The sequence below is a fragment of the Mobula hypostoma genome, chromosome 23 (assembly GCF_963921235.1).
Source record: "Mobula hypostoma chromosome 23, sMobHyp1.1, whole genome shotgun sequence".
In the NCBI taxonomy this organism is placed as follows: Eukaryota; Metazoa; Chordata; class Chondrichthyes; order Myliobatiformes; family Myliobatidae; genus Mobula; species Mobula hypostoma.
This window is the reverse complement of record NC_086119.1, coordinates 14694225-14706336: the sequence shown is the minus strand read 5'-3', so window position 1 is coordinate 14706336 and position 12112 is coordinate 14694225. Positions and strand designations below refer to the sequence as shown.

The following is a 12112-nucleotide window of genomic DNA, read 5'->3' as shown; positions in this document are numbered from 1 at the left end:
CCCATATGTCTAGCAACCTTCTGAAATTATGGCCAGAAGAACCACTGGGGAAATTTGCAACATTTAAGCGCCTCCACACACTCATTAAAAATCTATTAAGAATGCTAAGGTAGATGTAAATCAGAAAACGAGGCATAAGTCAACAACATCTCAATTACATAATCACGATTTCATTAACAAAACTTTGAAATTCAAATTCTGTTAAAAGCTATTTTAAATATTCAGAAGTTTATTACGCTATAAGGTTCATATTACTAAGCAGATCAAGTATGGCCAGCTACCCATATTAAATAATGAAACCTAGAATGAGCAATCAAAATTGCACATTTTCATATGTTGATAGTAGATTGTTTTTTAAAGACTGCTATTACTCTCCAAATTCTCCAATTGTTGTTGTGGGAAGCTCAAGGAAGCTCCTTATTGTGTCTAGGCTCAATCATACAAAAAAGATTTACTTCAGTGTTAGCAGTCATTAACTGTCAATCACACTGACCTTTGATTACCTTTGGGCAAAACAGCATACAACTGCATTCTACTTCAAATTGTGGTTTAACAAAAAGGTAGTGTCAAAAGGATCCGACAGAGAAGACCTTTCACAAAAAACCTATTAATTTTGCGTTGATTTCATTAACACTTGTCATCTAGCACTGATCAATCAAATAAAAAAAAACCTGAGAGTAACCTTCTGCTGCATTGAATGAGTTTCACTTCTTTTAGCTCTGCTAAGAATTGATTTGGGAGCTTAATTAAATTTTCAGAGTTCAACACAAACTGATGGTAGCCAGACAGTATAAAGACAGACTAGCATAGGTGGCAGGTGAGAATGTTAAACTGATGCCTACCTCATACTATACTGGACCCAAATGGCAGGATGTGTTCCCATTAACACCACAAATTGTATCAACGCAGGGTCATTATGTATAAAAACATGCATTATGGACATGACTGCTTTGTCAAGAACCCAAGTGTGAATCCTTGCTTTCAGCAATGCTGTGCCAGGAACCTTATCATGCAGCATCAAGAATTTGGCCCAAATGTCTGCCCTCTACTGGTGTCCTCACAGCAATGAATCACCTGCTTCTCAGGGTGGAAAGACGACCAATGGCTGGTGCTGTGCATACTGAGGTGTGTGTCCAACCACACAGCACTGAGGTATGTGACTTGGGGCTGTGCTATAGCAGGCATGTTTTAGACAGCAGTTGGTCTTATTCGGAGACCATCTGGATCCTACAGCTTCTCTCATTTGTTGGATGCGGTGGAAGCTACTGTCACCTCTTGTGTTACTTTGCTCCGTAGTCCAAATATTTTCCCTTGTACTGTCCTCAAAACACAAAGATATCTCTAGGCAGGTGAGAACTGTATAGTCATACAAAGAGGGTAGACAGCAGATGGACATCTATCATCACATGAAATAGAAGATGACAAGAGAGAACAGCAAGGGGCTGGAAAGCGTGCCTGGCAGCAGCTTGGAGGGCAAGGTAACCTCAAAAGGCTAAAAGTAGTCAGAGGGCAGGAGTTCATGCCAAGCTCCCTGTGCAAGAGTGCACAGTGCAAGTACCCTTAGTTAAGCACTTGAGGTATACCTGTTAAGATAAATGGTTAAAAGCACTATCATAAGCCAGCACTGTGGGTGGCATTGCAGGGCTCTAGTGTATCTGCCTTAAGAACCATTTGCCTGGGAGTTAGTCTGAAGATCCAATGTGGCTGACGAGGGAAGTTCAAGACACCATAAAAGCAAAAAAAAACATACAAGATAGCAGAAATTAGTGGGAGTTAGAGGATTGGAAAGCTTTTAAAAAACAACAGAAGGCTATTAAGGGACCAATAAGGAGAGGAAAGATGAAATATGAAGTTAAGCTAGGCAATAATATAAAAGATACAAACATTTTTTCCCCCTCAGATAAATAAAGAATAAAAGAGTGGTCATTGGATCTTGGAAAATTATGCTGGAGAGGTAGTAATGGGAAACAAAGAAATACTGCAAAAACCGATGAAGTATTTTGCATCAGTTTTCACTGTGCCAGACACCAACAGTATGCCAGAAATTCCAGTGTGTCAGGACAAAAGTGTTGTTGCTATTACTAAAGTGAAGGTGCTCGGGAAACTGAAAGGTCTGAATGTAGACAAGTCACCTGGACCAGATGGCCTACACCCCAGGATTCTGAAAGAGGGAGCTTAAGAGATTGTGGAGGCATTAATGATGATCTTTCAATAATCACTAGATACTTGAATGGTCTCAGAGAACTGGAAAATTGGAAATGTCACTTCATTCTTTAAGGGGGGGGAGGGAGGCGTAAAACAGGAAATTATAGGCCAGTTAGCTTCACTCTAGTGGTTGGCAAGATGTTAGAGTTAATCATTGAGGATGAGGTTTCGGTGTACTTGGAAACATGCTAATGTAGACCAAATATAGCATGGCTTTCTTGAGGGGAAATCTTGCCTGACAAATTAGTAGGAATTCTTTGAGGAAATATCAGGCAGGATAGACAAAGGAGAACCAGTTGATGGATTTTCAGAAGGCCTTTGATAAAGTGCGGAAAATGAGGCTGCTAAAAAAGATAGGAGCACATAGTATTACAGGATACGTATTAGCATGGACAGAAGATTGGCTGACTGGCGGGAGGCAGAGAGTGGGAACAAAGGGGGCTCACTCAGATTGGCTGTCAGTGACTAGTGGGGTTCCACAGTCGGTGTTAGGTCTGTTACCTTTTACATTATATGTTAAAGATCTGAATGAAGGCTTTGTAGCCAAGTTTGCAGATTTTACAAAGATAGATGGAGGGGCAGATAGTGTTGAGGAAATAAAGTCCCTGTAGTAGGGCTTGAACAGATTGGAGAATGGACAAAGTGGCAGACGGAATACAGTACAGGGAAGTGCATGGTCATACACTTTAGTAGAAGGAATGAAGACAGACTACTTTCTAAAAGGGGAGCGAATTCAGAAGCCAGAGGTGCAGAGGGACTTGGGAGTTATCATGGAGAATTCCCTCAAGGTTAATTTACAGGTTGAATTGGTAGCAAGGAAGACAAATGCAACGCTCGCAATCATTTTAAGAGGACTAACTTTATAAGGCATTATAAGACCACTTAGTGGGAGAGTTTAGGACCAGAGGGCACTGCCTCAGAATGAAGGACATCCCTTCGGATTAGAGATGAGGAGGAGTTCCTTTGCCAGAGGTTGGCGAATCTGTGGAATTCATTGCCACATTTAGCTATGGAAGGCAAGTCATTGGGTATATTTAAAGTGGAGGTTGATAGGTTCATGATTAGTAAGGTATCAATGGTTATGAGGGGAAGGCAAGAGAATGGGATTGAGAGGAATAATAAATCAGTCATGATAGAATGATGGAGCAGACTCGATGGGCTGTACAACCTAACTCTGCTCCTTTGTCTTATGCTCTTAAAAGTAATTGCAATAGAACCATAGAACATTACAGCACAGAAACAGGCCTTTTGGCCCTTCTTGGCTGTGCCAAACCATTTTTCTGCTTAGTCCCACTGACCTGCACCTGGACCATATCCTTCCATACATCTCTCATCCAAGTACCTGTCCAAGTTTTTCTTAAATGTTAAAAGTGAGCCCGCATTTACCTCTTCATCTGGCAGCTCATTCCACACTCCCACCGCTCTCTGTGTGAAGAAGCCCCCCCAATGTTCCTTTTAAACTTTTCCCCCTTCACCCTTAACCCATGTCCTCTGGTTTTTTTTCCTCCCCTAGCCTAGTGGAAAAAGCCTGCTTGCATTCTCTCTATCTATACCCGTCATAATTTTATATACCTCTATCAAATCTCCCCTCATTCTTCTACGCTCCAGGGAATAAAGTCCTAACCTATTCAACCTTTCTGTAAGAAATGTGTTAACTAGCAAATGTGAATTTAAATAGAATATTTTAGTCTCTTAATTCATCTTGCCTCAGATCCTGTTGCTTCCAAAATGGTTGGGTAGGAGCTCTCTGGTGCCCAGGAAATGCATTCTACAACATGTTCATGCTCCCGAAGTTCAGCTTTACATTCCTTTGTTGCTACCACCCATACGCGCACTGTCTGATCATTAGAACAGCTGGCCAGAAGAGTTCCATCTTGATTGGGTCGAACCATGCGCACCCATTCTCTATGTCCCGTGAAAGTCTTCACGCAGTAACTATTGGTGTAAAAATAAAATTATCCATTACCATTTTTTGTCAAGCATTACAGTGGTTGAAAAGAAAATCTCTTTTACTGGCCTCTTTAACTTGCTTGAATTTAGAGAACAGGTAAGGATCTCTTCAATTCTGTCACTTACATTCCAATACTAAGCAAATTCTTATCAACTAAACACAGTCATAAGTCCTAAACTATCAAAGTTGTACTGAATTATTGCACATAAGATTACATAAGGCTGTAACTTACAAGTGCATGATTGAAATTATTAAAATCACTTGCATTTAATTTAGGATTCTCTAAAACTAAAAGGAATGTTAAGGTTCAGATGGCATGAGTTTGTTGAAGAAAGGATATTGGTTATTATTAAGAGTAGAAATATGCACTGCAATGCAGCATGATGTAAACTGTAATATCCACAACCAGCAGCTAAGGAGATAACATCAATGCCTGAAACGTCAACTGTTTATTCACTTTCATAGATACTGCCTGACTGTCCGTCTGGCATTTTGTTTGTGTGTTGTCTATATCATCACCAACTTAAAAAAATATAGTAGGCATCGTGACCTCACCACTCTTGGCTTTGCAAATTGCTACAGATACAACATCTATAACAAGAAAAATAATAAAATTCTAGAAGCTGCATGGTATAAAGTTACCTAGCCAAATAACTGAAAAGAGAATATTAAAGGAGGCAGTCACTTGTCCCATAAGGAAATGACTGGCTTACAAGTAGAGCAGTCAAATCCCTGCCTGCCCTCCACTCCCTATAGTTTTGTACATTTCTCTACTTTAAATTTGTCCATATTTTTCTAAACACAAAATGCAATGGACTCATCCCTGATGAAGATGGCAGTTTTTCATCAAAATGTCAGTTAAACTTGATGCTTGTACCCGGCTGGAAGTCCGAGAAGAGCTTATACATAATATATGCTGGGAAAGCACTTTTTGACTTGGCCTCAATTTCTCCATATAGCAAAATGTTCAGTGCCTTAACAAATCACACACTTGGTTAATCACTTCTTTCACACGAGTAATTTTATACTGATGACCTTTAACTCCCCACCAGAATGAACCAAACTTTTTCAAATGCTGGAAAATATTAAGCCTCTCCAAACAGCAATGACAGCCGAAACAGTACAAGAGGAGCGGAAATTGCTATGAAATACCAGTAGCTATCATTCTGCTTGTATTTACAATATAAATGTTAAAACTTGGATGTTGTTTATTATTCTATGCTTGTGCTTTCTCAACTGTCTTGGAAGCTGGACTCCTCAGAGTACAAACTTCTGGCAACTAGTAACAAGAATTTACCCAGTGAACAAGAACAGAGCTCACTTATTTCAAGGCCTGCAAAGGAGGAGGTTTTTTTTTAAAAATTATTGAGACCGGTTAAATATTTTTAATTAAGTGTTCCAATTTTGTTTTCCCCTCTGATTAACTGATTTAATATCTTGAATGATAGAAACTTGCAGTCTTTTGATATGATATGGCCCTGTCCAATATGCGGTATAAATTCCACACAAGTACCTATCACCTGTGAACATAATTTTGAATCAGGATGTATTTAGACAGCATGTCAAAAGTGAATCCAAAAGAGGCGAGTATGTCGTTGCCTTTCAAGTTGTTGAAGTTGAGAGTGTACTGCCAGAGTGTTATGGGCCAGTATCGCATGTTGCAGTACAAACAATGAAAATGTAATAACGCAATAGACTGCGCACAATCAGATATTCAAACTGCTAGGGACCACTGTGTATACCTGATAATGGCTTAAGTTTATTAATACTATTTCAACTCAATTCTGCATTTACTGTAATACCATATAAGTTGGTATTTTCAGGTTTTAAGTGCAATTTTAAGTATTTACACATTAGATCTCAAAATCATATTTGTTAAAAATGATACCCAGATGGAATAAGCATATGAACTCAAAGTTAATCTACTGAATCACTCTTTAACTCAGTGTCTGCACATTTGAAAGAAATTAAACTATATCTATATTTTTAAATCAATTAATAGATCAAATAGATTTCACTATTGTGAATCAGAAAAAGAACTTTAATAATTCTTAATGATATATTTTCCATGGAACAGAGAGCAAAAGGTTATTTTAATAAACACAGAAAGCTAGAAGCAGCTTTTAGTGAATTTTTGAGGTGCTGAAATTCCATTGGATTCTCTGAATATCTGGGTACAAGATTTATTTCAGTCTATTAAAGGAATTTTACTAAACTTAATTAGAAACACTAGGGTACAAGTGTTTTACAGCAACTTACATCTATATATTGGCTTTAAGGTAGAAAAAGATCTCCCAGCAAGCTTCATAGGAACCCAATATGCTTAAACTTGTATGTAAGCCTTTGCTGATTTACATTTGACATAATAAACCAAATATTTGTACATATTTCTACATGTTCTACAGTAGAATCAAAAATACATTGTTAAATTGTTTTTAAAAACACACTTACCCAGTCTGGACTTCCCACATTTTCATGGTTTTATCCCTTGAGGCAGACACTATATGATCTCCATTAGGCATGATAGCTACTGATGAAATATTATGATCATGGCCTGAAAATAAATCAGAACTTAAATGAGGATGTATGAAAAAAAGTTCAACTAGGATCTGCCTTGAACATAGATTTATGGTCCCATCAAAAAGTTTTAAACCTTTAAACACCACTGGTTATTCAATACTAATATTTCAAGTAATTGTGTTTATTTTTCCTATTTACAAAATGTGCTAAAACTGTATCAAATACAAGAGCAGTCACAAAGTTTAGCTATTATTTGAGTATTCCTATTGTCAGAGTGCCCATTTTGATCCTGCAAGATAATTATGGTAACACTGTCAACATTGCTATTGTTAATCAGCAACAATGCGATTTCTTAGTATACCCATGTGAACACCTCTGGTGGGTATCATACCTGTATGAAGGGGTGAACTTGGTCTGAGGCCCTCCGTTGGTTGAGATCGACCATGAATGTTGCGTCCCAGCTGTCTACGTGCAACTCAGTACGCAAGCCAGGGCAATACGATATGGAGGGCAAGCTGCTGCCCATGCAGTAGGCTCCCCGTCTCCACGCAGCTGATGAATCCAAAGGAACTGCAGAGACTGATACAGCATGGCACCAGTGGAGCTACAGGAGTTGTCATTCAGTGTTAAACTAAATGTAGGACTGCCATACATACTCAGCTTCAGATTTTTCCTCAGGGTTTATTCTGAAGTCTCCCACGAGTGGGTACAGCCACAAGGCAGTGCAAGTTTGAGATCAGAGTTGGGCTAAATCCCTATGAGTGTTGTGCACTTGTGGGGAAAAAAGGTTGTAGGTGATGCCAGTGAATAACGCTACCACGTGCAACCTTGTCCAGATGGTTCACAAAACTGTTTCCTTCGCTTCTTTTACGTTAACTTTTTCTTTTAAATGTGGTTATGATACTGTTGGAGCCTGTGATCACAGTTTGGTGGTGTGTTTTTGGGTCCTTTGCTCTCTCTGAGAGGGTTCTGGGGAGGCATGCAGCCTTGAGGCCAAGAAACCTACAGATGGGATGCGAGCCCATGATCGATTCGCTTTCTCACTGATTAAAATGCAGAGGAAGATTGAAAATAGAGGCAAGTGTTCAACACCATCTACCAGCCTCTGGCTTGCTCCTGCTGGAGGAAGGTGTCTGCACGTGAAGTTCTCTCTCTCTCCCTTTCTTGTTGCTCCCGATTGTAGGCCCCTGAATTCGAATGATTGCTCTCTCTCTCTCTCCTTAATGCCATCAGAGGATGGTGCCAGAGAAAGGTTTAATTGACGCAGTTTGTGGACTGGATTGTAGGTTCACATTGTGATATGTTTCTGGTTTATGACCGCTTTCTCCATTGCCATTTTTGGGCGACTTTGAATTGGGGGGGGGGGGGGTGCCTGAGCTGAACTGTAAAAAAAGTGTCCTGATGAAGGGTCTTGGCCCAAAACGTTGAATGTTCACTCTTTTCCATAGATACTGCCTGGCCTGCTGAGTTCCTCCAGCATTTTGTGTGCATTGGTTTGATTTCCAGCATCTGCAGGTTTTCTTTTTTTTGTGACTAAGCTGAAATGAATAATGAGGACCCTTCAATTTTATGTTTTTTGCTCATTCCTTCTTGTTGCTGTTTGTGCAATTTGTTTTTTGCCCGGTGGGGATGGGGTTCGATGCTCTTGCTGCTGTTTGCATGATTTGCTTTTTTTTTTGCGCTGGGGGGCAGGGTTTGATGTTTTTCCTTTAAACAGGTTCAATGGTTTTCTTTTGTGGCTGTCTGTGGGGAAGACGAATCTCAGGGTTGTACACTGCATAGATAATTATGATAACAAATGTACTTTGAATCCTTTCAATGCACTTGGTAATGCAAGAAAATATCTAACATTACATGTACTCCTCCAAGTTCAAAATAAATTTACCAATGTACATCTATGTCACCATTTACAGCCCTGAGTCTCATTTTCTTGCAGGCATACTCAATAAATCCATACCAGAATAATAACCATAATAGAATCAATGAAAGACCCCACCGACTGGGCATTCAAGCAATATGCAAAAGACAACAAACTGTGCAAATCCAAAAAGAAATATAGTAAGTAATAGATTTCGAGAACATGAAATACGAGTCCTTGAGATGAGTCCATTGGATGGGGCAAGTGAAAATGAGTGAATTTATCCCCTTTGGTTCAAGATCCTGATGGTTGAGGAGTAATAACTGTTCTTGAATCTGGTAGTGCAAGTCCTTAGGCTCCTGTACCTTCTTCCTGATGGCCGCAGTGAGAAGAAAGCATGATCTGGGTGGTCGGTTCCCTGAAAATGCACGCTGCTTTCCTGTGATAATGCTCAATATAAATGTGCTCAATGGTGGAGAGGGATTTTCCAGTAATGGACTGAGAATACTACTTTTTATAGGATTCCTCAAGGGTATTGATGTTTTCATTCCAGTATGTGATGCAGCCAGTCAATATACTCTCCATCACACATCTATAGAAGTTTGTCAAAGTTTTAGATATCATGCCAAATCTTCACAAACTCCTAAGTAGAGGTGCTGCTTTCTTCATAATTGCACTTACTCGCTGGGCCCACGACAGATCCTCTGAAATGATAACACAGAGGAATTTAAAGTTGCAGACCCTCCAAATGAGGACTGGCTCATGGGCCTTTGGTTTCCTCCTGCTGAATTCAATAATCAGCTCCCTGGTGTTGCTGACATTGAGTAACAGGTTGTTCTTGTGGCACCACTCAGCTAGATTTTCAATCTCCTTCCTGCATGCTGATACATCACCACCTTTGATCCAGCTTACAACAGCAAACTTCAAAATATCACTGGAGCTGTGCCTAGCCACACTCTACTATAGAGCCACAGAGACAACAATTAAGTTCAGTAACAGAATAAAGCTGCAGCCAACAAGTAGAGCTTTGCCTACACCCTTTAAAGCAACTGTAGCTGAGCCACTGGAAGTGTGCACACAATTTGGGAAATAGAATGGGAAGAAGAAAGCAGAAGAAATTCAAATCAGAACTGAAATTTACTTTCCTGTAGATCTGCTAATCAATACCAACCCATAATGATAGTAGCACACTTCAGTCCGTTTCTTTTTTGACTAAGGATAGTGTTTGGCAATATTGGATAAAATTGTCCACCCACCATACAGAAAAGTAATTCCTGCTTTTGATTCCCTCCCTGGGGAAAAAAAAAACAAAGTCTTACCATGCATAGTCCTAATGCATTCGAAGCTTTGGAAATCCCAAAGCTTGATAGTCATGTCAGCAGAGCAGGATGCTAACAGCTTGCCATTCTGATCAAAGGAGATATCTTGTACAGAGTCTGTGTGACCTTTCAGTGTACGTTCAAAATCTCCAGTTTCATAGTCCCAGACCTGACAAGAAAAGTACAAGAGCAGGTTAGTAAACTGCATTACCTGCCACTGCTTTTTCACTTCCACTTAAACAGCACAATTAAATGTTTACTATTAATAAATTAGTTGTGCACTGCTTGACAATACTGTCTATATTACTGCTGCAAAACTAATACCTGCAGTGCCTTTAGGAATTGCCTGGACAGAATACAACAGCAAATATGAATTTTCATTTATTCCGAACACATTTTCAGGCAATTATTAGTGAATGTAATTTCTACCAAAGACTAAGACCCATAGGGAATCAAGGAGCACTTTGGCTCTAGTGACCACAATTCTTTTAGTTTTTACAATAGTGATGGAAAAAGATAAGACAGATCCACAGTAAGGGTTCTAGGCTGGAGTAGGGATAATTTAAGGGGATTTTGACAGAATCTAGCAGAGGTAAACTGGGTGAGTCTGTTTGAAAGAAAAGGACCAAATGGCAAGAAGAAGGCTTTCAAGAAGAATACGATATTAGGTGGCCAGAAGTAGCACGTTCCTATCAGGGTGAGGGGCAAATCTGGCAAGTTTAAGGAATCTTGGCTGATGAGATATATTGAGGCTCTAGTCAAGTTAAAGGAAGCATACATTGGGTTTAGGAGTTTGGGGATTAATGAATCTTTAATAACGGCAAGAAGATTAAGAATACTCAAGGGGAGATCAGGAGGGCAAAGAGAGGGTATGAGATGAATCTGGCTGTTAAGGTCAAGGAAAATCGCATAAGTTTCTACAGCTTATATTAAGAATGGCCAGGAAAAGAGTAGGTTCCCTTAAAGATTAACAGAGCTGCCTACAAAACCACAGGAGATGGATGGAATTTTTAACAAATGTATTTCTCTTTTGTTTTTAATGAGAAGAAAATCATGGTTGCTCAAGATAAAAGGGAAACAAGTGATACTTTGGAGGACATTCATGATATCAGAAAGGAGGTATTTGCAGCAATACAGCACATTAGTGGATAAATCTCCATGGACTGACGAGTGCATCCTCGGACTTTGCGGGGGGCTAGAGAAGAAATTGTGGAGGCCCATGCAGAGATAATTGGTTCATTTTTAAGCATTGAAGTTCCCAAGACTGAAATATGGCTAATGTTGTCCTGTTGTTTAAGTAAGGGAAGCAAATGAACTACAGGCCAGTCTCTTGTGCTTTTGGATAGACAAAGAGCCTGATTAGGAGTCGGATGGCTTTGCGAATAGGAAGTCATGCTTGCCAAACCTTTCAGAGTTTTTTTTGAAAGTAACCAAAATGTAATGAGGGTAGGGCAGTGAATGTTATCTATTTGGACTTTAGCAAGACCTTTGACAAGATCCTGCATGGAAGACTGGTCTGGAAGTTTAAGCCCCATGGAATCCAAGGAGAACTAGTTAGCTGGATTTAAAATCGGCTCAGAGTTAGGAAGCAGAGGGTGGTGGTTACTAATGGTATGCCATAAAGGAGCAGTGTTGGGCCTCTTGTTATTAATTTTTCACAAAAATTATTTGGATACCAATGCACAAGACTTGATCAGTATGCTTATTAGGTTATTAAGTTAGAAGGTGTTGACAGTGAAGTTAGGGAAGTGGGCCATGGCAAATGGATTTCAATATAGAGAAGTGTGAGGTGACAGTAAAGGACTTATACTATAAATGTTAGGGCACTAAGGAATGTAATGGGACTCAAAGGAGCACAAGATGGTTGGTTCATTGAAAGCATCGTCACAGACAGACCAGCGTGGTGAAAAAGATATTAGCGCGTTGGCCTTCAGTCAGGGTACCGCGTATAGGAGTTGGGACATAATACTGCAGTTGTGCAAGTTGTTTGGTGGTTGTACTTGGAATACTGTATGCAGTTTTATGAAAGATATAGTTAAACTGGAAAGAGGGCAGAAAAGATTTGCTAGGATATTTCCAGGATTAGAGGGCCTGAGTTATCGAGAGAGGTGGTCAAATGCAGGAAATTGGGACTAGCTGGGTGAACACTGTAGTTGGGATGGGATGGCCAAAGGGTTGTCATCATGCTGTTTTATGACTGATGATATGCAAGTAGAAAGTTCATCAGAATACTCAACCTTATCAGTTCCATATCTTTTT

At 39.7% G+C, this 12112-nt stretch overlaps 1 protein-coding gene across 1 annotated transcript in view; it reads right to left on the bottom strand.

Annotated features, from left to right (window-relative positions):
* Nucleotides 1–12112, bottom strand: part of pafah1b1a (platelet-activating factor acetylhydrolase 1b, regulatory subunit 1a) — a 95666-nt gene that overhangs the window by 16413 nt on the left and 67141 nt on the right. Inside the window, exons 6-8 of the mRNA XM_063031761.1 lie at nucleotides 9854–10022; nucleotides 6608–6710; nucleotides 3912–4140 (exon numbers count right to left, since the gene is read on the bottom strand). Coding sequence (XP_062887831.1) covers nucleotides 3912–4140; nucleotides 6608–6710; nucleotides 9854–10022 — 501 coding nt within the window. The remainder of the gene's footprint in view (nucleotides 1–3911; nucleotides 4141–6607; nucleotides 6711–9853; nucleotides 10023–12112) is intronic.